The 25,544-nt window shown below is 44.5% G+C and overlaps 1 protein-coding gene across 4 annotated transcripts in view; it reads left to right on the forward strand.

Annotated features, from left to right (window-relative positions):
• Positions 1-6,653: 6,653 nt before the first annotated feature.
• The window catches only part of rapgef1b (Rap guanine nucleotide exchange factor (GEF) 1b), a 36,491-nt gene continuing 17,600 nt past the window's right edge, over positions 6,654-25,544 (forward strand). For 2 of the 4 annotated variants that reach the window (XM_076158631.1, XM_076158630.1), the window contains exons 1-2: positions 6,654-6,986; positions 25,336-25,481. In XM_076158631.1, coding sequence (XP_076014746.1) covers positions 6,959-6,986; positions 25,336-25,481 — 174 coding nt within the window. In that variant the 5' untranslated portion in view covers positions 6,654-6,958. The remainder of the gene's footprint in view (positions 6,987-25,335; positions 25,482-25,544) is intronic. The other 2 variants (XM_076158628.1, XM_076158629.1) reach the window with 1 other exon arrangement.

Here is a 25,544-nt window from a genome sequence, read left to right on the forward strand (position 1 = left end):
GAGTGCAGCACATCACAGCCAAAACAGCCCCGACAACCCAATGGCTGTCGGAGCTCAACAGATGTAACTGCCTTTTGCTAAATCGGCTCCTGGAAAGTTGTCAACACGACTCCGCCAGAACTGGTGCTTCCCTTCTTTGCGTTTGATATAGTTGCTTTTTTTTTCTGTCTGCTTCAGTGTTTTGTGTTTGCTGACTGACGGAGGGACAGATAATGAGGAAGATGTTCTTTCTTTTTTGTCCATGTTCCTCTTTGAGTCTTGTTTTTTTCTTTGCCCCGCCGCACACACGTTCACACAGCATGATGCTCGTATGTGTGGTTTGGTTTCATCTGTGTGTGTATGCGTGTGTATGTGTGTGTGTTTGTGTGTGTGTGTGTGTGTGTGTGTGTGTGTGTGTGTGTGTGTGTGTGTGTGTGTGTGTGTGTGTGTGTAACTACAAAATCTCGGTATATATAGTTGACTCTACTGGAATTAAGACAAAAAACAGAGTAAGACATATACAGTGCATGGATGGTGTTGCCTCTTGTGGATACTTTTGTTTCATCCTGCACTTGTGTGTGTGTGTGTGTGTGTGTGTGTGTGTGTCTGTGTGTGTGTGTGTCTGTGTCTGTGTGAGCCATGTGTCCTGGTCTTTACTCCCCCTCTGTGTACTGCATTCAGCCATAGAATTTGCCCCAAACTGTCACCCAAATGACAGCGAAATATTAAGGTGACTAGAGTGCCCATGAGTGGTATGTGTGTGTGTGTGTGTGTGTGTGTGTGTGTGTGTTCGTGTGTGTGTGTGCGTGCGTGTGTGTGTAAGTAGGACACTCCTACATTAATAATGGCCTGTCACAATGTATTTTTCTAAGCAATGGGAACGATTAGGCCTGACTTACTCCCAGCTTGTGACAGTGGGAGCAACACATGAAATACGTCAGAGGAGAAAGTACTTGCTTTCGTTTCTCCACCGTAGCACCTTGCGTATTCATAAATGAACGCACGCTGAGAACCCATCACGCGTACTCACACATGCATAGACGAGCTCAAACCGCTCTCCTACATCATTTAGCTGTAGATATATAAATACGCTAAGAGAAAGTCCTTGAGAATGTTGTTTAAGAAATCAGATCTGTGATAATTAAAAGCAGAATGAATATGAGGGTTAAATGATGCTCTTCTCATCTAATTTAGCCGTTAATATTATTCCATCCAAATCTCAGTACGGCTGCACAATTCCTAATTCATTTAATCAAAGCCTTCATCACTGAGGCTGTTAGATGTCCCTCGTGATGATGTGTCGTGTATCGATGGTCCGCCAAGCCATGTTGGAGGACTACCAGGCGAGCAGAACAGCGAGCTCATAAACTGCGTCCCTGTGACACCCACAGACACTCCGTTCCTAGTTCAGATTACGCGCTCCTGTCAAAAAACTGAGCTCCGGTGTGATCTAGTGTGAACAATGATGCATCCTGGTTAACAGCCATGTCTGCTCAAAAACACCTACCAGTAATAGACACTGAAATAGTGGCGTGATTTGTGTGAGGCGGTAAACACTCAGAGGGCAAATTTTACTGCGTCTGATTCGAAAACAAGGGCAGGTGCTGAAATTTAGTGTCGCTCAAACGATAAATAAGCATGAGGTGCGTCGCTGGGAGGTAAAAGTAGAATTTGTAATATCACAAAGGGAAAATGATTTACTACAGGGTGTTAAGTGAAAGTAAATATATTAGTGTTAGCAGTGGAGTGTACTTGTCGACTACTTTTAGAGCAATGCATTACTATTGGAGTTGACATGCATCAGTTATAAGATTCCCAAAACTGGACACCTGGATGGGATGAAAACCCTCGTGTCTCCCATTTTACAGGGTCTGGCAATTAAATGCCCCCGAAAATTGAATTTTTTTGCGTTTACAGGTTGATGTTCTGTTCTACAATTCTTGAGATAATATCAAAAAAATGCATTGTGACATCAGCCTAACACCAAGGATGAGATAGAGGGCTTTCACCTGACAATAGTGATATGATTTAAGAGTTTAACTGCAGAATGTACCTTACTCTGCGTTGCATCATCTAAAGGAGAATAAGCATAAAGAATGTCATCAGAAGTGAGACCTTCATGTGCCTCTGACCTGTTGTGCAGAATAAAGTAGAGGATGCACGCTAACGTTTAACATTCCAAATCACTGCAAAGGAGATCCAGACTCGCTGAGATAATGATGTAAATAGGTGTAAATTGTCCTCTGTGTCTCCACTTCACAGGGTTGACCTGTGAACTCCCGGGTATTTGTCCTTTTCTACCCCTGGCCGTGAGTTCATCTCTCAAGCTGAGGGTGCCTGTGGTCCCCAGGGACTGGTGCGGCTAATGAACAGAGGTTCCGGATGGGGGAGTGGCCAGTCTCACTGTGCCACCTGCTGCCTGTATCATTTAATGCTCTTTGGCCCTCTTTACTGTGGCCTTGGACTTAAATGTCAGTCAGGAGGACCGGTGCAGCGACAGTGGCAGGTCCTGCCTTTTGAACGCACCACGGAGGTAAAGAAAGAGAGACGACAGTGATGGAGAGACACAGAGTGATAGAGCGAGAGTTTAGGGAGTGAGACTTTCGCTGTCATGGCAATAGGACAGAGCAATCTTGAAAGGCAAACAGCTCTGCTTTCTAAAAGCCAGGGCCGCCACCCTGTAGCGCTCCAAAGAGCAGCACAACAATGCCTGCCTCAGCACATAAATAATTCCTGTGTTAGACCGCGTACGCATCTGCAAAACTGTTTTGTCTCTTATATGGCCTGTCATATACGTCATAAAAACAACTCTATGCCACATTACTTAACCTTTGTGTGCCTTTGACTGTGTGGGAGTTATACTGTATGCACAAAGTGTTTGTTAAGTACTCATCACGTTATGTGTGCATCGGAAACAGCGTCCCTGTCTGTGTTGGTTTTTCCATTGGCTGCTGTCAATGACCGCCATCTACTTTACCCAACCGTGTCAACATGTGTCTCTGTGTGTTTGTCTACTCTGCTGCGATAGCGACCAGGTTATGACCTAGACGTTTTGTCCTCGTCCGCCAGCTCCTCTCTGTCTTCAATCCGCGCTGAGTTGAGTCAGACCCCCACTCGCCGTCCATCTTTATTCCACTGTGAAGAAGACATGAAAAATCACCCAGTGGTTCCTTATCAGAGAGAGACCAAAGATGGAGAACCCTACTGGTTGTGGAGGCATTTCTCCCCGTACTCTGTCGTTTAAGCCCCTCTGATTCCTGCCCTCTTCCACTAACTCTCAGATGTGAGGCAGACGGCAGGCCCTAACCGCTGGCCAAGGTTAACAGAGCCTTCGACTGTGTTTGAGCTCTGCATCATACGCCCACCACCGTAGAGATCAAACACTGTTCTTCTCTCAGCTACCAGCTTACAACTCCCAGCCAACAAAACTGTCTCACGTCTGCCGTCTCTGCCCTTTGTATCATAAACCAAATCAGAGCTACATAATATAAAAACAAATGTGTTCGATGGAGGTTTTTAGTGACTTTTATTTTCTATTATCAACTAAACTTTTGTTCAATTATTCTCATCAGTAAAGCATTAATTTTACTGTTGTCATGCCATATTCTGGTACATCAAGCTAATTTCTTTCTGATTAGTTTTCTTTCCAACTGTGCATAAGGTTACAAATAAGCCATTACAGCGTGGACATGTCTGAGCCCCAAACCACACAAATGATCAACAGTCCATCAGCACCACCCTGTGGTAAAATGGTAGAACAGCAGCATTTGCATTGCACTGAGTCATGTAGCCAGTAGATAGCAGCAAAGAGTTTGAGTGCAAGTGAATGACACCACTGAGTTTGACTGACAGGATCGAAATTGACATGGCAAACTGACAGATGTCAATGATCTGGCTGAATGCACTTACTTTAGGAGGCAAACGTCAAATTTTTCTTGTTCACGTTCTTGTTAACGTTAATGAGACAAGTTGCTTGAATGACAGAAAGCAAAAGGCCTTGTGGAGCCAATATTTTGGAGCCAGTTGTGTAAATGACCTTTGAGTCAGGCAGCTGCTGGGCTGCCTCAAGTTACGCTTCAGACAGCCTGTGTTTAGCCTGTCAAAGAGAGCGAGGTACTTTACAGAGACCTGCTGTGTTCTGTGAGCCCTTTCCTGCCCTGACAGGTCTGACACTGCACAAGAATCCATTGTCATACTCCTGTGACTTAACCATAGCTCGAGGGAAGGCATTCCAGCATCTCCACACACACACAAGCACGCACACACACCTACACATTCCACCACATTCTCATATCACACACACACACACTCACCAGCACGCCCACAGCAAGCACTTCACATTTGTTATGGGTGTGGTTTCTGCTGTGCAATTCAACGGCACAAGGAACAGTATCAGGCTTAATGACTGCCAGTGTAAATATGAACTTTTGACTCTCTTGGGCTTCGTTTGATAAGTGGAAATGTTTGACGATAAGGAGAGCAACACTAGGCATAAAGAAAAAAGCCTCTATGCTGAACGCAGCGTTTGTAACACACGCTTCTGGTCTTAAATGTACACACGGACCCAGAGATCATACAAGAGAATGTAGATCATTCTGTCAGTCAGATCAATTATTCATAAAGAGATGACAGGGCTTGGTTGTTACTTGTTGACATGCCAGAGACATGATCTAATGCTTGCTCCTTAATGGACGACGTAATGTGCAGCCCTCGGTGGGCAAAAGCCAATGTCAGCACTTAACTGAAATCATCGTTAAGATATAGGTTAGCCTTCCCCTGTCTGCTCTGCTTCACCCCTTTTCATTTTCCTCTCAGGAGACAGGGAGTGTAACTGGGGAATGGAAGGCAGATGATAAACTCTAAACTATTCAACAGCTGCATCCTGGACATTGGAGTCAGGTTTTCAACATGTCCATTAGGGGGCTCTCTGTTATTGCAGTTGCAAATGCTTTGAAACAACATAAACGGAAATAAACTGTTGAATATCAAATTAGCTATTTCTATTTCATTCACAATGTTTTCTATAGATTTAAGTTTGGTAATCAATCTAGCTTTACAATTAAGCTCAATGTAAACTCAGCGGGACTAACATGTTGTACATGCACTGGTTTATCAGTAAGTCAGTAAGCAGAATGGTCAAGTGTTTGATTGTCTATGTACAGAACAACACAGTGCTTTAGGAAAGAAGATGTCGATCACAGCACAGCAAATACATCGCCAGGAGGGATCTTTTGAGGGGCAACAGGAAAGTTAGTTGAACTTGAAAACTGTTTGAATGTGGCCATCAAAATATAAACATCAATTCAACACCAAAGTATGTTTACAACCAGAAATCTCAAAAAGTGGCTGACTGAGAAGTTTGTGTTATGCAAACCCAAGGAAGAACATCCATGCATGAATTAGAAGTGGCTGCAAAGACAGGAAGCAAACAAACATACATATACAATACGTTTAACAGAGATAAACAGAGATAACTACAACAGAGATAAATGAATAAAGAGATGAGATGAATAAAGGCAGAACTCCATGAAAACATGCATTAGCAGCAGATATACCTATGTATACCTATGCAGACTGACACTGCTGTGGATCTGCTCAAGCCACAGTCGCTCTCAGTTCACTTAGGAATTAGGAATTAAATATGTGTGATAATGGCAGAGGAAAACATTCACTGGAGCGAAAATGACCTGAATACAAAGCTTGAAATGTGGATAGAAAGTGAATCTCGAGATTTTGAAACCGCTTTATATTATGAAAACAAACAATGCAGTTTCTTCTTAAATGAAATTTACATCTATTTGAGTGGTTTTGTTGAACGGGTTTTTTGAACTAGGCAGGACATTTGAGTCACTTTTAGCATCTGTCATATAACATAAAAAGGGGCTTGGATCATATGTGTAACTCCCACAACATGTGTTGTGTTTGTGTGCAACTGAACATACAGTGGAAAATCTATAATGTTCTAATTAGCTGCTGATGTTATTATTCAAACAGAACCACTAGTTACATATATATATTTTAGCTTATCCAACTGTACCTACAGCATGTCAAGTTGTTTGATTTTTGTTGCACATTTGCCATCTGTTTAGAGGGAAACACAGAGAAAAAACACTTGTGATTTCCCGAGAAATCATCATTTTGTTTTCATCGTACAGTAACTCGTTCGTCTTGTCATGACATGATATAAAGTTCAACAACAATAGTAGGGATAACACAAGCTTCCTCCCTTCTCTCTTTCTTTCTCTCTCCTCTTTCCCCTCTTTCTATATAAAAAAAATGATCTCCAAAATATTCTACACCTGTATGCACAATGTCATGTACAATGTCTGCTTCGATAAAAACAAATTGCAAATAAGTGATTTCCCGACAAATCATTATTTTGTTTTCATCGTACAGTAACTCATTTGTCTTGTCATGACATGCATGCACAAGACTTTATTTGTGAACAACACTTTCATACTCCTCTCTGCCTCCACAAAATGCTTTTCCTCCCAACAGGTCTCCACCCCCCCGCACACACACACACACACACACACACACACACACACACACACACACACACACACACACACACACAACTCTGAATTGGAAATTGAATCCCACCCATCCTCTTGTTGACAGATTAATATTTCTAATTCCTAACACAGGGGGGCGCTGTTGTACCGGACCAGAGCTCCCCCTCCAGTTCGCGGCTGCCTGAGTTCAAGACAGTAACGTGTGTATGTGTGCAGTGTGTGTGTGTGTGTGTGTGTACATCCAGTGAAAATCAACCAGGGACAGACTGAGGACAGATTCGGACCGTACAGATGCGTGTGTGTGGCCCGTAAATCTGCTCCACTAAGCCCCAGCGAAATCATCTCATGGACACAACCGCGTATGGAAAATGAGGGGATAATCGGAGGAGATACGCAGGGGGAGGCTCGACTGTAGCTAACGTTTTGTTCAACTGCGAGTGGGATCACAGCTGCTGGCTACGAAAATGTCGGGGAAAATAGAAAGCAAGCAAGGTAAGAACTGCCCGGCTACACTCCAGCGTTACTGGGCTGCTTCGGGGGTGCTGTTATAACGGCGTTCATCACACACGGAGGGCAACGGGAAGGGCCGGCTGTGTTCACGGACCGATATGTTTGCTCGTTCCATCTCCCAATAAAAGATATTGGGCGAACGTATTTAAATGTTAATTATCATTTAATTGGGCCTTTTAATGGTTTTTCTTTTTGCTACCCAGACAAAATAGACCGTCACCCTAATGGCTAGCTGCTGTTAGCTCGCGTTACTCATTGGAACAAACGGTTCTCTGTGGTGTTTTTGGTCTTTAATTCTGGCTAGCTGCTTCAGATACGTCAATGGTTCTTCACTCTAGGTTAATTAGTTTTCCGACAGTTTAACGAAACATTGACGCTGTGGGCTTTATCTCATTAATATGTGCAACTGTGTGCTTCTTCACCGGCAAGCTTGTCAACCATTCACACACACAGCTCAACCAAACGTAGTAAATACACCGTGCTGTGATTGTTTGAAAGCGCCGCTCAGTGCCAAAGCTCAAGAACAAAATGTGGCTTTATGTATTATTATGAATTGTGTGACCGAATTACGCCAGATGACGAAACAAAAGAGCTTGTGCTACTTGTTTGCGGGGGTTTTATCTCCCAGCTTCAGCGCCTAGCCACGGAGGTTAGCTAGACGTTAGCTCCGCTCAAGCTAACCTAGCTACGTCCATACACTTAACACACTGAAGTTGTGTTGCGTTCACGCCCAAGATGCTTGTGTGTGCGTGTGTTTGCTTTGTGTTGATTTCAACATTGCGCACGTGGCATATTCGATCGGACAGATATTGTTCGTGTGTGTGTGTTAAGCACCGCGTCGTTCATTTTGACACAAACACAGTTTATTAAAGCGTAGATAGAGGTAGTGATGGTGGGAGGGAAACGGGTGGTCTCGGCTCTGCTTTGGGAAGGAAACTTTATACGTGCCAGCTACACTTGCATCCCACCCCGCCAGCTGTCTCCCTGCTTTCCCCCCCAAACACACTCCTGTCTAGTGATGCCTGCAGTTAAGACACGCACACACGCACACACTCAAAATATTAGCTCCAAGCAGCAGCAGACAGGGAGGGAGTGTCATCCACCACTAGCTCACTCATTCTCCTCATAGGCGTAAAAGTTTCCGATCCTTTCGCGTCGTGCAGACAGATGACTACATATGGTCACATTTGAATGAAAATGGTTGAGGGCTGTAGTTTAAATGTTGAAAGAGGTGAGTTTGTTTGGGTTGCAGTCAGTGTTTAGGTGCAGTGTGTATGGGTTATGTTTACTGGCTCACTTGTTGGTCAGTTGACTCTGCGCCCTGTTCAACATGTGCCATTGATCCCCAGATATGTGAGGTGGAAAGTGGGGCTGAGTGAGGTCCGAGCTTTATGGTAACACTGAAAACTTTTGTGTAGCTTCATCGTCATCCCTTTCAGCATCTTCCTCAGAGGGGAACTCGGGCTGGAAGAAATGGATTCTGTTGAAAGGAGACTACTGTTGTCTGCGTGGGCTTAAAGCCAGTGTGGAGACTGTAAAGAAGGGACCAGTTTTAGACCTTAAAAGATGGAGATTAATTCGCTGATGTAGATATAGAGATAGATGTAGGTATAGACATGGGTTATTGTTTAAATTGTGGTTACAGCACAGTTGTATCTTGTAAATGGTCTCCATAGCGGACATACTGTGTCAAGTAGGCCTATTCAAGCACATTGCATGGACATTAAGTCCTTGTAGGAGACTTATGGCCGTGCTTTTTGTTTTTCCCAGAGTCACTAGCTGCATTAACACACTTCCTCATCACCATGGATACTGTGTCTGTACTGCTGTCCTTGAGTTTTTGTCTTTTGAGGGGGTGAACGCTGACACTGTGTCGCCTGTTTCAAGCTGTCTCTGCACTCTCTGTTGTGTGCAGCTTTAGAGGATGGCATAACCAAAGTTGTCTGGTGGCAACGGAGATGAATGGTAGAGTAGAGCAGTGTTTCCCCAACCTTTTTTGAGCCTAGGCACATTTTTGCATGAAAAAATTCTTGAGTCAAATCACCAACCAAAAGTGTTCCAAAATGACACAAAACGGGGGTGTGTTTGGGAGGGTGCGCGCATGCTTCGAAATTTGCGCTGCGATCTGTCTCCCGGGCCGGATCGCCGGATCGGATCGCGGACTAATTAAGTGAACTTGGATAGTTTCCCACGGCACACCTGACGATCTCTGCCGATGTCTGTGTGCAGCGGTTGAAAAACACTGGAGTAGCTGCAGGTTGTCAGTCAAACCAAGCCGAACCCTTCGCCAGCTGAACTTGCCCATTAATTACTCCTATCTGATTTGAAGGTGTGTTAGTCCTTGGAATCAGCTTGTGTTGTTTACCCGATCAAAAAGACAAGAAACTGAAATGAATTCAGCCCGATTACATAAATTGAACTCAACTGCAAACAATCATTGTTTTCTCTGATTCATTGCCTCAAGTCATAAAGTTGTTTCTCGAATTGTGCATTTCACAATTTTCTTTTCTGATAATGAAATGAGCTCGGCTGTGACTCAACTACAAGGTTATGTAACAACCATGACACCCCCAGAATATTCCCCTTTCGTGACTTTGGAGGAATGTGTTGTGACTGTCTGAGTGTATTTTTTCAATCTTGCTGTAAAATTGCATTTGCTTCAAAGCGTATATGTAAAACAAACATCTGAACATCAGGGCGCTCAATGCGTATGTGCTAAATTAGATCTGGACACAATTTACTGCAGGAACTATGCAAACACAATGGCATGACTTCAGGAAACGAGCCTTAATTTAGACAAAACTATTGCAGTACTTTGCACCTCTGATGCCAAACTGCATTTTGTTGTCTAGTAGTTTTACTGCAATGAGAAATAGGGTCAAGTCTGACTTGGACAATGATACAGCTGATAATAGCACTTTTTTGCACTTTTTGCATCCTGTTTGTATATTTTAGAATCTGTTTTTCCTCATAGAAATACAATTTTCAAACAGTGTTCACATGTATGTATTAGTAACAAAGTTATGACAGAAACATAATTAGCCCCAGGACTCGTCTGGCACTGGACAGTCAATTGGTAGTAGCCAACCGTAGGAGAACTGATCCATCAGTTCCTTATTTTAGCCTCCCTGCCCCCCAACATAGTGTTTGAGTGTGTATCTGCGTGTTTGCCTTTCACAGCGTCGGCCGTGATGCCGAGTTTACGCTTAAGCATTCCAGGAGTTAACACTTGTGTGCGAGTCATTTTGATGGCTTCGTGTTGGCTAAGTGGTTACTGCATCGCTTCATACTGGAATATCTTTTTGTCTGTCATTTAAAAATAGCAGGCCCTGCATACCTTAGTCACCAGGGCTGTGAGCAAGAGTTAAAGTTGTTGTGATTACCAAAGGGTTCCCCAGTTGATTACACTCACACCCAATGAATGATCCCGATGTTGCACAGGGCGAAGCTGTGGGCCTCGGTTTGACATGCTGCAATTTTGAGGTTTGATGCCTTCGAGCGTTTCACCCGGCCTCTCCCCGCAGAATGAGAGGCTTGCTTTTCCCATATAGGTTTAGCTGTTTTGTAATTAGTTTTCTGTGCGCTTTGTACGGGGAGAGCAAGAAGAGGGAGGGAACAAGGCTTAGGTGGAGATGGACAGAGGGCAAGAAGAAGCATTGATGGGAATCGAGTCCCTGCGCAGAGAGAGAATCTGGAAGAACGATGGACGGCTCAGATGTTGGCTAATAACTGGACCGAGGATAGCAAACGGAAACGGGAGACTGCGCCGCACGTCTGGGGTCTTTGCTGCAATAATACTGTCAAGACTAAAGAGGTTTCTTTCAGCATCATTGGGTTTTCTCCACAACATCTCCAAAGGATCTAAAGAAGGCAATTAGAATTTTGAACAGCTGTTGTTTGTCGCCCGAGGACTTTCTTTTATTGGTCTCATCCTTCCGTGTTCTTCTATCTCTGAGGAGTTATGAGACGATGCTTTACCTGATTCCGCTGCAGCCTGCTGGCCTACATGCCAGTGAACAGGTGATTTATCCCCACATGTGGTCTGCTCCTCTGCCTGTTCAGTGCATCCACAGTTCAGACAACTGTGGGTTGGACCATCTCCGGCACCACTGATGATTTAGACTGCTTCCCTCTGACACTCTGCTCAGGATTATGTGATCATTCTAATCACATTTTACAGACATTTACAAGATTTGTCGAATTAGCGCCCGGCCGGGGGAAAAGTGCACTACTTTTCAATTCCCGCCGTCTTCTCACAGTGCTATTTGTGGATCGTTCCTCTGAAGTGCTGTGCACCGCCTCTGAGTCAAGTGAGAATGATCATGAGGGCCCGTTAGTGTGTGACTAACCCTCAGCAGTGCCCTTTTGAAGGATGCGAAAATGACCAACCTGGCCAGCAAGTCATCAGTATACATAAACTGTAACAATTGGTAGCAAAATTGAAGAGCTCCCTCAGGTGTCACTGAACAGTCGCCGGGCTGTGATAGCCTTTCATAGCCACTCGGTGCCACCTGGATCAGTCGCTGAGTGGACAGAGGCGTCTTGGATGGGGAATATAAACTGGAGGAGCCAGGCCTCCTCGGAGGACACAGACTCCTCTCTTCAGGGGGACCTGGATGAGGACACAGGTAAAGACATGCAAATTATCTCCCTCTCCTGATTGCAAGCAGACTGCTGTTATCCCCTTCATCCTGAATTATTCCATCGCACGAAAACAGGCTTGTGGACTCTAATTACTCCCTAAAGTTAAAGTCTTTTGAATATGCTTTTGTTAGGCTATTGCAAGCGATAATGATACACGGAGAAGAAAGTGGATGTAGATGCGATTGATGTTCTTGTGTTTGGTTTAATGATTCAAAAAGCACAAAAGCTAGTTGGAAAAATGAATGTGAACTCATCAGGGAGAAGGCAGAGGCATAGGCCTTAACAGAGTCTATTTGCTACTTTAAATGTAAGATTATACTCCAGCACAGCACTTGGTTTGTCTTGCGAACTTTGTTTGTCTTAGAAATACATACTTACACTGTCACCCCCCCCCTCGCCCCCCACCCCAGCAGTTGCAAGTTTGGTTCGCTTTAATGTATTGTAAAATAAGCGCAGCCTGGCGGGATGAAATGCAGGGGACATTCCTCGCTGTGCTTTTTGTGTCGTGCGGCTTTTTGGAAGGTGCTCATTTGCTCCGCTCAAGGCTTGGCTGGACCCGGCCGGAGGAGGCTGCTCTGCATATTCTTCCCACACTGGCCGTCTGCTTTCCCTATCACCTCATCCTGTCAGGCCAATACACCGACACTGGTCGCGACCGAAGTTGCGCAATCCCCCCCGCCCCAAGGAAGAAAAAATCTTAGCATTTTTAACCAAAGCTCCCTGCCTCCCTTGGCTGAGCTTATTTATTGACCCACATTCGGGGTTAACAGTGTTTGAGTTATTAATGTTTGCAGTGAGCTGGCGCTTCCCCTGTTAAGCTGTGTGAACTTATCCACCCTGGTGAGCCACTTGCACATAGAGGCGCCATAATTAAGGTAGTTGAGTCCATTATTGTGTAATTACACAGTGCCGAGCGCCATAATACTGTGTTTCGAAAACATGTCAGCCTCTGGTGCGCTCGGCTTAATAAATCTGTGCATTTAGGCCCAGCAGGCCTCTGTTTGTGCGCTGTGTGTGTATCTTGTCCGTCCAGCCCTAGTCTCCACAGCCGAAACGGACCTAATGAAAGACGGGCAGAGTGAGTAATGTGTCTCAAACAGAGGGACTAAAATGTGGTTGATGGTAAAGACCTTCTACAGAAGAAAAGGTCTCGGTTCAGCCGCGTTGGCCGTGCAGCACGTCTGCTTCTGTTGCCTCGAATAGAACAGTTGCAGCACAGCGGGTTCAGACTACAAAAGCTCCGCTCATTCTTCATCTACGTTAGACTTGCATAACATTACAGATGCATCCTGGGATTTCGTTTCTTCCTGTGGAATCTGCTGATGGCAATCTGTGCAACAAAATGGAAGCAGCAAATATTCGAAAGACAGTAGGAAGCTTTGACACTGAAGCTAATTACACAGTGTCTCCTGTGTCTTAATTCTTTAATTGTAGGTGGAACGAAATCTGTTTCCGTTCCGAATCTGAATAATATTGTAGGACAAATAATGAAACTGGAGGATTTGAAGTCCTGATCTAATTACCCAGGGTGCTGCTGGTTTATGTGCACCTTCTAATTAATTGTGTTCAAGCCTTCCACCTGATGTCGCAGGTATAAATTAGTCCCTGATTAGATACTGGAACAAGAACCAGCAGGACTGAGAACCACAACTGAAAGTCAACATGTGGCGTTTTCTCTTAGTTCTTTTTTTGTTTTTGTGTGTTTGTTTTCAACGAGATTTCCACAGTGTCTATATTTGTTTCGCTGACCTGTCGTTTCCTTTGTCTGTAGTTTTTGTGAACTGCAACAGTTCTGGACACACAATTACACTTCAAACCAGAGCACATTAGCAATGCTTTGATCTAAAAATACCAGACAGAGCTGTTTTGCTATTTTTACACTACTTTACACATACTATACCCGGAATGCCACATATTTAGTACAGTTAGTCTGAATCACACAACTTCAAAGGATACGCTGTAGATCTCGAAGCTTTTCCTTAAAATCTGTTGTTCAGTCCGACTGCGCAGACCACCGGCGCTGTCGATGCCTGCAGGGGTGATCTGATAAACGATCCGTACCGAAATGGACTGAAAATAACTTACCGTGTAACCATTAATACTAACAGTACATTACATCATCTTGGTCCAAGTTACTGTGTGATACATTTCAGAAATAATGCCACCGTGAATGTAGAACTTGCATGTTTTGTCTTTTCTATGTAGCAAAGAGCAGAGGAGAGCATATATCAAAAATGGCTTATTGTTGAAGCGTGTGTGCCTGTGTGTTTGTGTGTGTGTGTGTGTGTGAGAGAGAGAGAGAGAGAGAGGGGCAGTGTGGGAGAGAGAGTGTGAATGAGTGTGTCAAATTATTCAGGCTCTGTGGTGGCATGGCTGGGTCAGTGAGATGGCATACAATGAAGGGGATGTCCCTAAGCCGGTGCCAGTTTCCGACGCCTGTCTAAATCAGGAAAAGACAGAGAAGATGACATTGCTTTGCGAATAAGTCATCGTTGTTATGGCGTGCGCGCGCGCGCGTGTGTTTGGTCCATCAGATAATGCGACAGAGCCCCTTGCCCTGTGGGTAAACCCTGGGCTTTCTGTCTTTCAATTGTGCCCGCCTTCACATGACCCATTTCCTCTTAGATGTTCTCCTTTACTCCACTCTGAATGACAAAAGGTTTATTTAAAACAGCATTAAGACATATAACTGAAAAAATGACAAAATATTTATACATTATTTAACAAATCCTCTCTGTACATGTATCTTTGTCTATGTATCTTTGTCTATGCAGGTTTCTTTCAGCATTAGACCTACATATGTGTGTTTAATTTCTTACTACCACAGGTTTGTGTTTTAAAGGTTCTGCCATGTTGTTTGTTGGGTGAAATGTGTGCTAAAGGTTTTGTTGACATACCTAAACTATGATGTATACATGTGCTGTGATGAGACCTGATTTGTCCACGGTCTAGGTGTGTGTTCAGTGTTCAGCATTCTGAGAGGGGCAAGGGGACAAAACCCCAAGTCCGATCAATTCGCCAGCGGAGGCTTATGTGCAGATATGCAGACGCAATTTTTAAAAATTAATTATTTAATAGCATGAGTACAACATAATGTAGGTTAATGTGTATAGCCTGCTCTTATTTATCATTCCAGTCGTCTCTCTGCGCCTGTTTGTTAAAAAATTTAAAAACTGACAAGGTTTTAGAATTCATCTAACACACGGCAACTTTGCTACCACAGCTTTTTAACGCTATGAGCTGATAGGAATATATTCAAATAGGGCATAAATAACTACAAAATTATACATGACACCGTGTGGGGCCGAATGCAAATGTGCCTGGAGAGGAATGATTGCATTGCCCAGCATTTGCAGCCGAAGGTAATGTAGTTGCGGGAAGAGCACCTTTAACCCCCCAAACACGTCGGATATAGAGCATAACACATAAATTTGCGGAACGTGTGCATGCTGTGTGCTGCTTCCATGCTGCTTTCTCTGTTTTGATGAATTCTTAAATCCAGCAGTTAGTTCAGTGTTGGGTATCACTTGCAGAGTCTCGCCAGCCACCGACTCCAGTTACTCTTCTCCTTTGAATCCAGTTTTTTTTTCACGCAGAGCTGAGAAACAATCGTATTGCGATTTATTCCGTTTGACACAATGCTTTCAAATGGCAACATCTGATATTTTTATTTGGGATAGATCTGTCAGTCCTGCCCAATACAGAGGTTGTATAGAGGATGTCAAGAGGTTGACAAGTAGCCTGCTGTGTGGACAAGAACAGCTTTGTACAGCACTCCAGCATGGGGAGAGTGGAACCACTCCTCACTGCTTGAGGCCATTTACTCACAAGAACACTGATGCTTATGCTACATGTCTTCCTCTATCGCTGTCTTGTTCTACGGGAGTGAAGTGATTGGTCCTCTTCTGGCTGTTTGTCCATGTGTAGGATCCGTCCCCTATCTCAAGAGCTTTATAGTGCCTATTTGCCTCTTACTCGTCTCGCCAAACAGCTGCCGTCCACTGAGAACCCATCTCCATGCTGGAGATCAGAGGATTTCTGGTTGTCACAGTTTCTCTGTTCTGCTACAGCTTGATGTCGGAGATACTGACAAGCTCTGTATTTATAGCACTTTGTGGTTCTTCAGCATATCAGTCACCCCAGGTGAAACTGCCGCCTGCTCTCAGCAAAGCACAGTCTGCTGAAACACTCGGTTCATAGGCCATCTTAAAATGGAATGCAAGAAAAAATACTACTGTAGCAAGAAGGAAGGTCACGTAAAGAATCAGACTATTATGAGCATATTTGCGCTGTTGAGAGCTTCCTTGTCTTCTGCGGGTTTCCATCTAGCTGTGTGCGGGTTGTGCTATTAACCACTGAGATAAGTTTTTGTACAGTGGAGCTGCCGAGGCAAGCGGCTCGAGTCTAGACTGCGAATATGTCATAGAAAAGAGGGAGTGGTCCTGAAGGAGGGAGACAAGGGACAGGAAATGGTGCCACTGACCTCAGCGTCAGGGGGGAAGGAACAGGAGGGGTACCCAGGATTGTGTGTGTGTGTGTGTGTGTGTGTGTGTGTGTGTGTGTGTGTGTGTGTGTGTGTGTGTGTGTGTGTGTGTGTGTGTGTGTGTGTGTGTGTGTGTGTGTGTGTGTGTGTGTGTGTGTGTGTGTGTGTGTGTGTGTGTGTGTGTGTGTGTGTGTGTGTGTGTGTGTGTGTGTGTGTGTGTGTGTGTGTGTGTGAGAGACTTGTGTTTTTAGTGGAGAAGGACTGGATTTCTTCTGAGGTCGCTCTCACTGTATTACTGGGATTACATGAATTTGACTGCAGGAGTATTTATGCAGTCCATGTTTTTATGCCACACGCCGGATACACTGACAGTGCAGATGTTTACTGGAGCTACCTAACAACATTCTCTGTGTGTTTCTGTGTCTATGTGTCTCAGCTCAGACTCGGCACTCAGAAGGAATGCATTTTCTGTTATATTTCCTCTCCGAACCGTTCTTTACCCTCATTCAGTACAGTAACCTCAGATCAGAGGAATTCACTTTTTTTTGGTGTCCTTATTCTGTAGCAAGCAGCATACACAGTGTGTGTCAGCTGCTAGACGCACAGGGAAACGTTTCTATCAAATCTTGGTCAAGTACAAAAAGTAGTATAACGGACAACACACAAATGTACACACTCACTTACACCACATGAGTAATTGGGATCTTGTCTCAACAAAAGCTGGGCGCTTGCGTTCTATAGGCTGTGCCGTGTACTATTTGTTGTTGAAAACCGTAGCCTATGGCGTCCCCTCAGCAACCTTGCCTTGTGAATGAATAGTTTAAAGAGGCTCTTTGTGTACTCATTTGTGTCTGTCTGGAAGTAGATGTGTGTGTGTTGTGTGTGTGTGTGGGCATGCGTGTGTGCGTTGTACAAAGCACAATTGAATGACCCAGACCTCAGGCCTCCCTCCACGTCTTACAATGCTCCTCCAATGAGCTGCTACGCCAAGTGCCCCAGTGAACCAGATCCATTAGATCCTACAATCGGCCCTACTATCAGACCTCTGCTCACTAAATCCATCAAACATGAGTACATACAATACAAGCAGAGTATCAAGAAAATTGAAATATTCATAATCACCTAAAGGTTACTTATAGCCGACAGCTATGTGTTGTTTGATGCAATTGTCTCCACGTTGGTCTATCAGTCATAGTATCAGTAGTTAGTACAGCGAGTCGTACATAAGGATGCGAAGAAAAACAGATGGAAAGGATGGCGTTTACTTGGCAGATGGAGGGAGCTCTGTGGAAGGAGGAGTTTTGTCGGGCTACATAGTTAAACAGAGAAAGCATTGAGGCAAGAGACTTGTAAATGTTTATGCCACCACACAATACACAGGCCCAATGGTTCCACCCTCTTCTAAAACACCACCTTCCAGGCCACTTGCCTTCATTTTTCACAGAGCATAGCGCTGTTTCAGGCAGATGTTGTAGTTTAAATAAATTGACCGGTCCGATAATGAGCATCAGAACTGGGCTCGGCGAGTTTGACTTGTAAGAACACACACACGTACAGAGCGCGGTGTATTCTAACCTACAGTAGATTGCCTTTAGTAAGAGATTCCGAAACAGTTCAGCTCCCAACTTGGATTGAACTTCATATGCTTTGCAAAGGTTCTGCTTTCATACAACAGACGTATTAGATTGGTACATTGTATTTTGATGTGATGTCGTATTGCCTAACCTCAGCTACTAGTCCAAGGGAATAATAGGATTACACCACCATACAAGCATGAAATCCAGGAATGCAAGGTGTGTCACTGGAGATTAAGGTGGGTTTTTCCTCAATGTGTCCCTACATGCTACCTGAAGACACTTTTTATTTTTTTGGTTTTCTTCCTCTGCCGCAGACGTTTTGACTTGTCGTTGCAGGAGAAGCACAGGTGTAACTAAACGCACCAAGGACGGTTCAATTCCATGTAGGTGTGCCAATGAGTTAACATAGTTGCGAAAAACGTCCACCGCAAGAAACTTCTACACTCCTTATTGTGACTTCACAATTGAATGTGTTAATATTCTATTCTCATAGGGGCACTGGTGCTTAACAGGAGATCTCACAGATCCAGCAGTTATCTGTCAAATATCCCCGTGCAACTCCTTCCCAACACTTTCTCACTAATTTTATGGACCTGGTTTCTATTTTTAATTTTATCGACCCGGTTTCTATTTTTTTGCCAATATGGATCTGCCGTATAGATTGCCGCCGTCATGCTCTGTTAGTCATGGTTGAGCGGCCCATCTGCTCCCATGCAACATCACGCACATAGCACTTCCATCAACACATTGATATTTGCTCCCAGCCATTGACCCGTGGCTCGGTGGGCTTGCTTTACCAGTCACTGACATGTGAAGGGCATGTTTGTGTAAATTGTTAATTGTGTGAAGTATCGGCCGGGGTCTTTATCCTTTATAGATGCAGAGGTCGGCGAAAGGTTGCGCGGTTATTCCCTTCATCACAAACCCATAAGCATTTCTATTATCAAAACCTCTGATGCCTGCGATCACTGGGAAGTCACTGGAAAATGGCGGCCGGAAGAACTGCAATATTTGGGACGTGTCGGTTTCTGTTGATAATCCGATTGTCCACATGGAAACCATCTCCTGTGTCTCGTTTACCCGTTTGCCGATTGAAATACAATAGATTTTAAGTGGACTGAGCACTTAGTATCCGCTGTATGTCATTTACGTGATCTGTAAGTGTGCCCGGCTGCGTTCAGTCTTCGCGCCATCCCGTCGGTGAACTGCAGACCCGAGCGGGAACAGCTGGAAAACCACCACTAGAAGTCTTCCTCCATTACTCAGCTCAACCTTTAACAGGGAGCACGTTCCATGCTGTTTCTGGCTTGTCCTTGGAGAATAGTGTCACTTTCTGCTGATAACCAAGAAGCCTCTGAAGACTCCAAGTGAAAACAACAAACCAACGACTACAATGGAGAGGATTAAATAATTCACTAAGCACTCAACTATTTCCTGTTGGATTTTTCTCTCTTTCCTCCTTATTTGCTTCTCTGCTGTCCATCTCACGTGCCTTGGGCTTACATTCCATTCTCTTGCTCCACAGCAGGTCTCGCCTGTGGAGATATGATACTTGGCACGGCTCTGCTGCGGTTTTTGTTTTACAGTGTAGCAGACAGTATGTCGCGCACTATGCTGTCGGTTTATAGACAAATCACGCTTCATTACAGTCAGAATTGCTCGCTAACAATGCTCATTAACAATCTATTTAAATGCATCTCGGGGCAGGGTTTCGCTGATATTTCGAAGTGATTAAGTGCGCAGTTAAGTTTGTCTGTATTTGTGTGTCAAGTACAGTAAATAATGTGAGACCAGTTACAGAAAGATTGAAACTGAATACAGCACGACTTCTGCGTCCATTTATAGCAGAGGCTTTTTATAATAGGCTATTTACCGTAATGCGCCTTTCTCACCACATTGTCTCACTTTTAGGTTATTATTGAACGCGTGCATGAGAAAATTGGATGTCAACATTAGAGCTACTAGAAAGCAGTACAGTAGATGTGTCTTGCGTTACAGTATGTCCTGTTCTCCCACTTTGAGATGATTTTCCATTTTACTGCCTTTGCAAACAGATGGCGCGGTGACCTCTACGACTCTAGATTGTAATTTTTTAGCAAGCTCAACAAGTCACACACACACACACACACACACACACACACCTCTGAAGGAGTGCAGCAGGAGGGTGACAGCTGTGTGTGTAACCTTAAGCTCAGTCTCCCCTTCATCCCTCCACTCCCATAGTCATCTTTTCTCAGGACCGGGGGGCCAACGAGGGGCCGGCCAGCTGTCCCGTATAGATCACACCTGTACCGAACAACAGCCAGATCAATCTGTCAGCCTGTCAGGCCTTTAAGTCAGATCTGGACAAGCTCATATGTCACCAGTCAAACGTGTAGGAATCATTGCCAGGAGCAAGCGAGATATGGTGTATCAGCTGTCCAGGAATCCAGTCAGACACCACGAAAGTAAATAATAATATATTTGTGACTTATTTCTGTGCATATGGAGATGCACTACAATATATAATATTAAGCACTGTGTTTTTACTAATTACGTGGATATACAGTCTGTCCTGGTGCTTTTAATTTTGATGGAGAAATGTGCCTGAAAATAGAACAACACCCACAGACTGTGTCACACTCGCATATCAAAACCTCTTATTATTACAGGCCAGTGTTTCAAGGCAGTCTCTCTCTCTTTCTCTCCAACTGCCTCTCAGGCACGCAAAGCTTTCTTTATGCAGCATACATCTGTGTGAAATCGATCTGATGTCGACGCGGAAAGCGGTGAATTTCGCACTTATAGCGTGAAGGTCAGACAGGCTGTGGCTGTTATCGTTCTGGCATAGGATGAAACCTCTAGCACAGACGCAGATACGCACGGAAAACCCCATTCATGTTTAGGCAAACTAATGTAAATGTGGTGGTATTTTAGATATGTTACTTTGAACATCTTGTTAACTGGGCTAAGGGGTCACACTCGAGCTGGTGGGCCCTCTGAGGCGGCGGTGTAATAGGGGAAACCCTGAACTTGCTGAGTTTCCATGATGTACACCACATGCACTATGGCATGAGCTGTGGGGTCTGTGAGGGTCTGATTACAAACATTTAATAACATTAGCTGTATGTACACAATATCTCGGAAGAAATTCAATTATGTTTGCCCATTTCAGATTATTATTTTTTTTATTTGGATTTGTTGTTGTTGTAAACCTCGTATATAACAAAGCTGAGCATTTGAAATGGTCCCAATAGATATTTATATAATTCTTTTAAACAAATTCATTTCCGAATGATTTTGAATGACTGTTTTTGTTTACTTTTCCAGATTTACTTTATTAAATGTCGTAACAACTCCCCCAAAACTGATACTTTGCCGCCCATCCCCAGGTAGAGATTATAACAATCGCAGGCTGTTCACCGCGTGTAGTTTTATTGTTGTGTTGCTCACAGTAACAAAGAGACAGTGAGGTTGTGGCATGTAACACAGTGAGGCTCAGGGGAGCAGTGAGTGTATCCTCCATGGAACAGGAGCACTTAACAACAAAGGAGACAACCCCGACTCTTTATGGAGGCGCTAGTGCTGTTTATAACCTGTGTCGGCTGAACACAACATACAGTGCTGTGAAAGAGTATTTGCCCCTTACAGATTTCTTCTCTTTTTGCTTTTTGCCCCCTTACAGATTTCTTCTGTTTCTTGCTTTTTTGTCACACTTAAACCTTTCAAATTATCAAACAAATTGCAATATCAGACATCAGAAGATTACCTGAGTAAATACAAAAAGGAGTTTTTAAATGATGATTTCATTTATTAAGGGAAAAAATCTATCCAAACCAACCTGGAAAAAGTAATTGCCGCCCTTGTTAGATTATAAATTAACAGTGATTTACCAAATTTGTTGGAAAGTTGAGTTCAATTTCACTATCCACAACCAGGCCTGATTACTACCAGACCTGTAGAATTAAGAAATCACTTAAATAGAACCTGTCTGACCACATGAAGTACGCTCAAGGGTCTCAAAAAGCAACACATCATGCCCTCGTACTACAAGAGCGCATCCACAACTCCGCAGGAGGTCACAAAAGAAGCCGGAACAACATCCTAAGCCCTACAGGCCTCACTTGAATCATGAACACTGACCTTAACTGAGGCAACAATTGGAAAGAGACTGGGTAAAAATGGCATCCATGGGAGAGTTCCAAGGCGAAGCCATTGCCGACCAAAACGAACACAAAGGCCTGTCTCACATTTGGTAAAAAACATCTCGGTGATCCCCGAGACTTTTGAGAAAATATTCTGTGGACTGACGAGACAAAGGTGGAACTTTTTTCGAAGGTGTGCGTCCCGATACATCTGGCGTAAAAACAAACACAGCATTCCAGAAAAAGAACATCCTACCGACAGTCAAACATGGTGGTGGTAGTGTGATAGTCTGGTCTTTGCTGCTTCAGGACCTGGACAACTTGCCGTAATTGATGGAACCATGAATTTTTCCCTCTACCAGAAAATCTTGAAGGAGATTGTCTGGTCATCAGTTTGTGACCTTAAACTCAAGCTCACTTGGGTTATGCAACAGGACAATGATCTGAAACACACCAGCAAGTCTTCTTCAGAATGGTTCAAAAACAACAAAATGAAGGTTTGTGGAGTGGCTTAGTCCAAGTCCGGACTTAAATCTGATTGAGATGACCTTAAACAGGCCGTTCATGCTCGAAAACCCTCCGAAGTGGCTGATTTAAAACAAGTCTGCAGAGCCATACGCAGCAGAAAGGGAAGATTATTGGGAAATTCTGTGAAAATCTAACTAGAAGCTATGAAGAAATAGTTATTTATGCAAGTAGGTTCTCCTGTGTTATAGAGCAGTGTTTTTCAACCTTTTTTGAGCGCTTCGAAATTTGCGCTGGTGATCTGGCGGTGGTCTGTCTCGCGGGCCGGATCGTGGGCCGGGCGGGCTGGATCGATGGGCTTGCGGGCCAGAGGAAAATAATATTCTTTGGGACTAATTAAGTGAATTTCCCACAGCACACAGGTTGAAAACACTGTTATAGAGTTTGGCTTGTTGTTGTTGTGGCCCGGAGAGCTGAAAAATGTCAAAGTTTTTACTGTGCTGATTCTGTCGCTCTATCATTCAGTCCATGACTCGTCTGATTCGGTTCGTGAGACATTACAACCCATGGTGTCATCGCCTTATAACTACCAGCGACAGCAGACAGGCAGCTGGCCAGAGCAAGGGTGGAGGCTGACTTGTCTCTTTCTGAACGCTGAGTAGTCGATGTGACTTTAACAGAGACTATTTACGATACATTTTATTCTCTCCCTGTCACTCTCCCTATCCCGCTCCCTCTGCCTCTCCCTCTTGATGATGTCATTTCCAGGCTTGGCCAGACTACCAGCGAACTCTAGAGTAAGGGGGAGTTTCCACGCTCAAAGCAGAAGGCCTGTGGGGGGAGTTTGTGGGTTGTGTGTAGAGAACTGTGTAGAGAGAGGACGAGAAAGGGAACAAGGCCCAGTGTGCTGAATGCCTGACAAACAGTTGAGGTCGGCGCTCAGGCTGATGACCAAGGGCCAGCTGTATCGATCATGGACGTGACTCACAGTGCTGATGTCACTGCTTTTTAACTCAGGGGCTGGGACTTGCAATTGCAGCTGTAACCTCAAACACAGTCCTCCTGGGCCTGCCCGGGCCCGGATTTGAGCGGGAGGGTCTCGCATATTAGCGACGTTAGCCACAGTCCCTGTGTTCATACCAGTATTAAAGGGGCAACGGGGTCAAGTAGATAGGATTAGGCTGTGACTAAATTCGTATGTAGGCTACCGTGCAATCAAAAGCACATGGTGTGTTCGACACATAACCATGAACTGAAACCTTGCCACTAAAGCCTGCAGCCAGCGGCAAAGCTGGAATACCACAGGTATGTAATGCCTCAGGGTACCCTCACACACTATCAGCCATAGTGGTGCTATTCTGCCGCTGGAACACACACACACGCATCCCCTGTGGCTTATGAATATGGATTGTTAAATGTAGGAATATGTCAAGTTGTAGACTATTGATTCAGACAGCTGCAGAAAGGGGCTGAGACGAGCAGGTTGTCCCCTTTTCCCCCGGGGGTCTCAACCGTGTCTGCTCACCACACGCAGTTCTGATTCTCTCCCCCTCTGAATCTTGTCTGGCTGACTAGCTGACGTTTTATCTCTTTATTACGCTGGCTCAATGAGACGAAAAGCTAACTATTTTTAACACCCCCGCAGAACCTGTTATCTGTCGCTCAGTGTGATGCGGCAGGTTCAAAGTGAGTTTGTGTAAATCATTGCGTAAATGATTTTCTCTGAAGTGGCATAACTAGGTTACCGGTGACATTTACGGCAATATATTTGACCTTCTCCTGTGTTCTTCTAACATGGAAGTTATTTTGTATCTGTTTAACTTGAGTAAGCGCAGTTAATTAGGATTATATACTGTATTTCACAAACGGAAGTAAGGTTAAGAGGTTATTTTATTGAATCGGCTTTGTTAATTATTGTTATTCTCTTATAACATCATTGACAGCCTGAAGAATCATATGTGCCTAATCTCATGTGCTGGAAGGAAACGCCACTGGAAGTGTTGTCATCGACATTTTTAATGAGACGCACAGTAGTCCTTGGCTGCCTCGGCAAACCCTGGCTTTTGCTCGGAATAGGGATGAGGAGGATTAGAGTTGCAGAGGAAGAACAGCAGGGGGATTTGTGCGCGTGGCATGTGGATCGATGGAGCACATGAAAGCACGGCCCCAACTGGAAGTCTGGTTTGAGGCACTTTTCCTGCTGTTGGTTGCTATTCGCCGTTTACGCTGATGGCACAGGAATGTCAAATCCCGCCGCCACCGAGCTGAGGGAAGATGAGAACACATAGAGGTGTATGTTGGTTACTGATGAAGCCCACACTTCCTCGCTGCATCTAGGCAGGCAGTGGCTCAGTGGGTAGAGCTTCCGCTTGGGAATTGGAGGGTTGCCGGTTCGAGCCCCTGCCGAGGCGCCCCTGAGCAAGGCACCGAACCCTCAATTGCTCCCCCCTCTGCGAAGGGTGGTATTGTAATGTAAGTCGCTTTGGATAAAAGCGTCTGCCAAATGATCGTAATGTAATGTAATGTAATGTAATCTATCGCTCGTGTCTATTTTTGTTTAACTCGTGGTTCTGTCTGGTTAGGAAGGAAGGTGGTGGGGTGTGAGGGAGACGGTGTGTGATCAATGATTCTTCTGGGGTCAGTGTAGTGGGCAACTCTTCTGTCCCTGGATGCTGTCAGCACGTGTGGATCGTGGCAAATCACAGGCCCAGCATAAGAGTTGTTAGTTATATGATGAATGTATGATAATTCCTACACGGATCAAGGAGGGAGAATGGGCCTTAAGAGCGTGGCAGCCGGTTTACTGACATCTGATGGCAGCACTCCTTTGCTTCCAAGTCAGTTTCAATTTTAGTTTAAAGTTGGTAACTTCATAATTTGAGATGAGTGACATTGCGAGTGACATCACCTCTGCCACTGTGCTGTTGCCATCTGTTTTTATTTCATTTCTTTTCCGCCCGATCATTGTACATCTCTCCTCCTTGACAACACCACTCACCATCCTTCTCTGTTTCTCTGCCCCCCTCTAACCCTCCCAGACTCGCAGCGGTCCCACCTGTCCTCTTTCACCATGAAACTGATGGACAAGTTCCACTCTCCCAAGATCAAGAGGACTCCATCCAAGAAGGGCAAGCAACTGCAGCCCGAGCCAGCTGCTAAGAACACTGAGAAACCCGTCAACAAGGTGTGTGCTCCTCGTCCCATTCAACCTACAGTACGCTTGTGTATTGTGGGAACCTTTTCTGTG

The sequence above is a fragment of the Genypterus blacodes genome, unplaced genomic scaffold, assembly GCF_046128005.1.
Source record: "Genypterus blacodes isolate CSIRO-AG114 ecotype Tasmania unplaced genomic scaffold, CSIRO-AGI_Gbla_v1 ptg000085l_1, whole genome shotgun sequence".
NCBI lineage: Eukaryota > Metazoa > Chordata > Actinopteri > Ophidiiformes > Ophidiidae > Genypterus > Genypterus blacodes.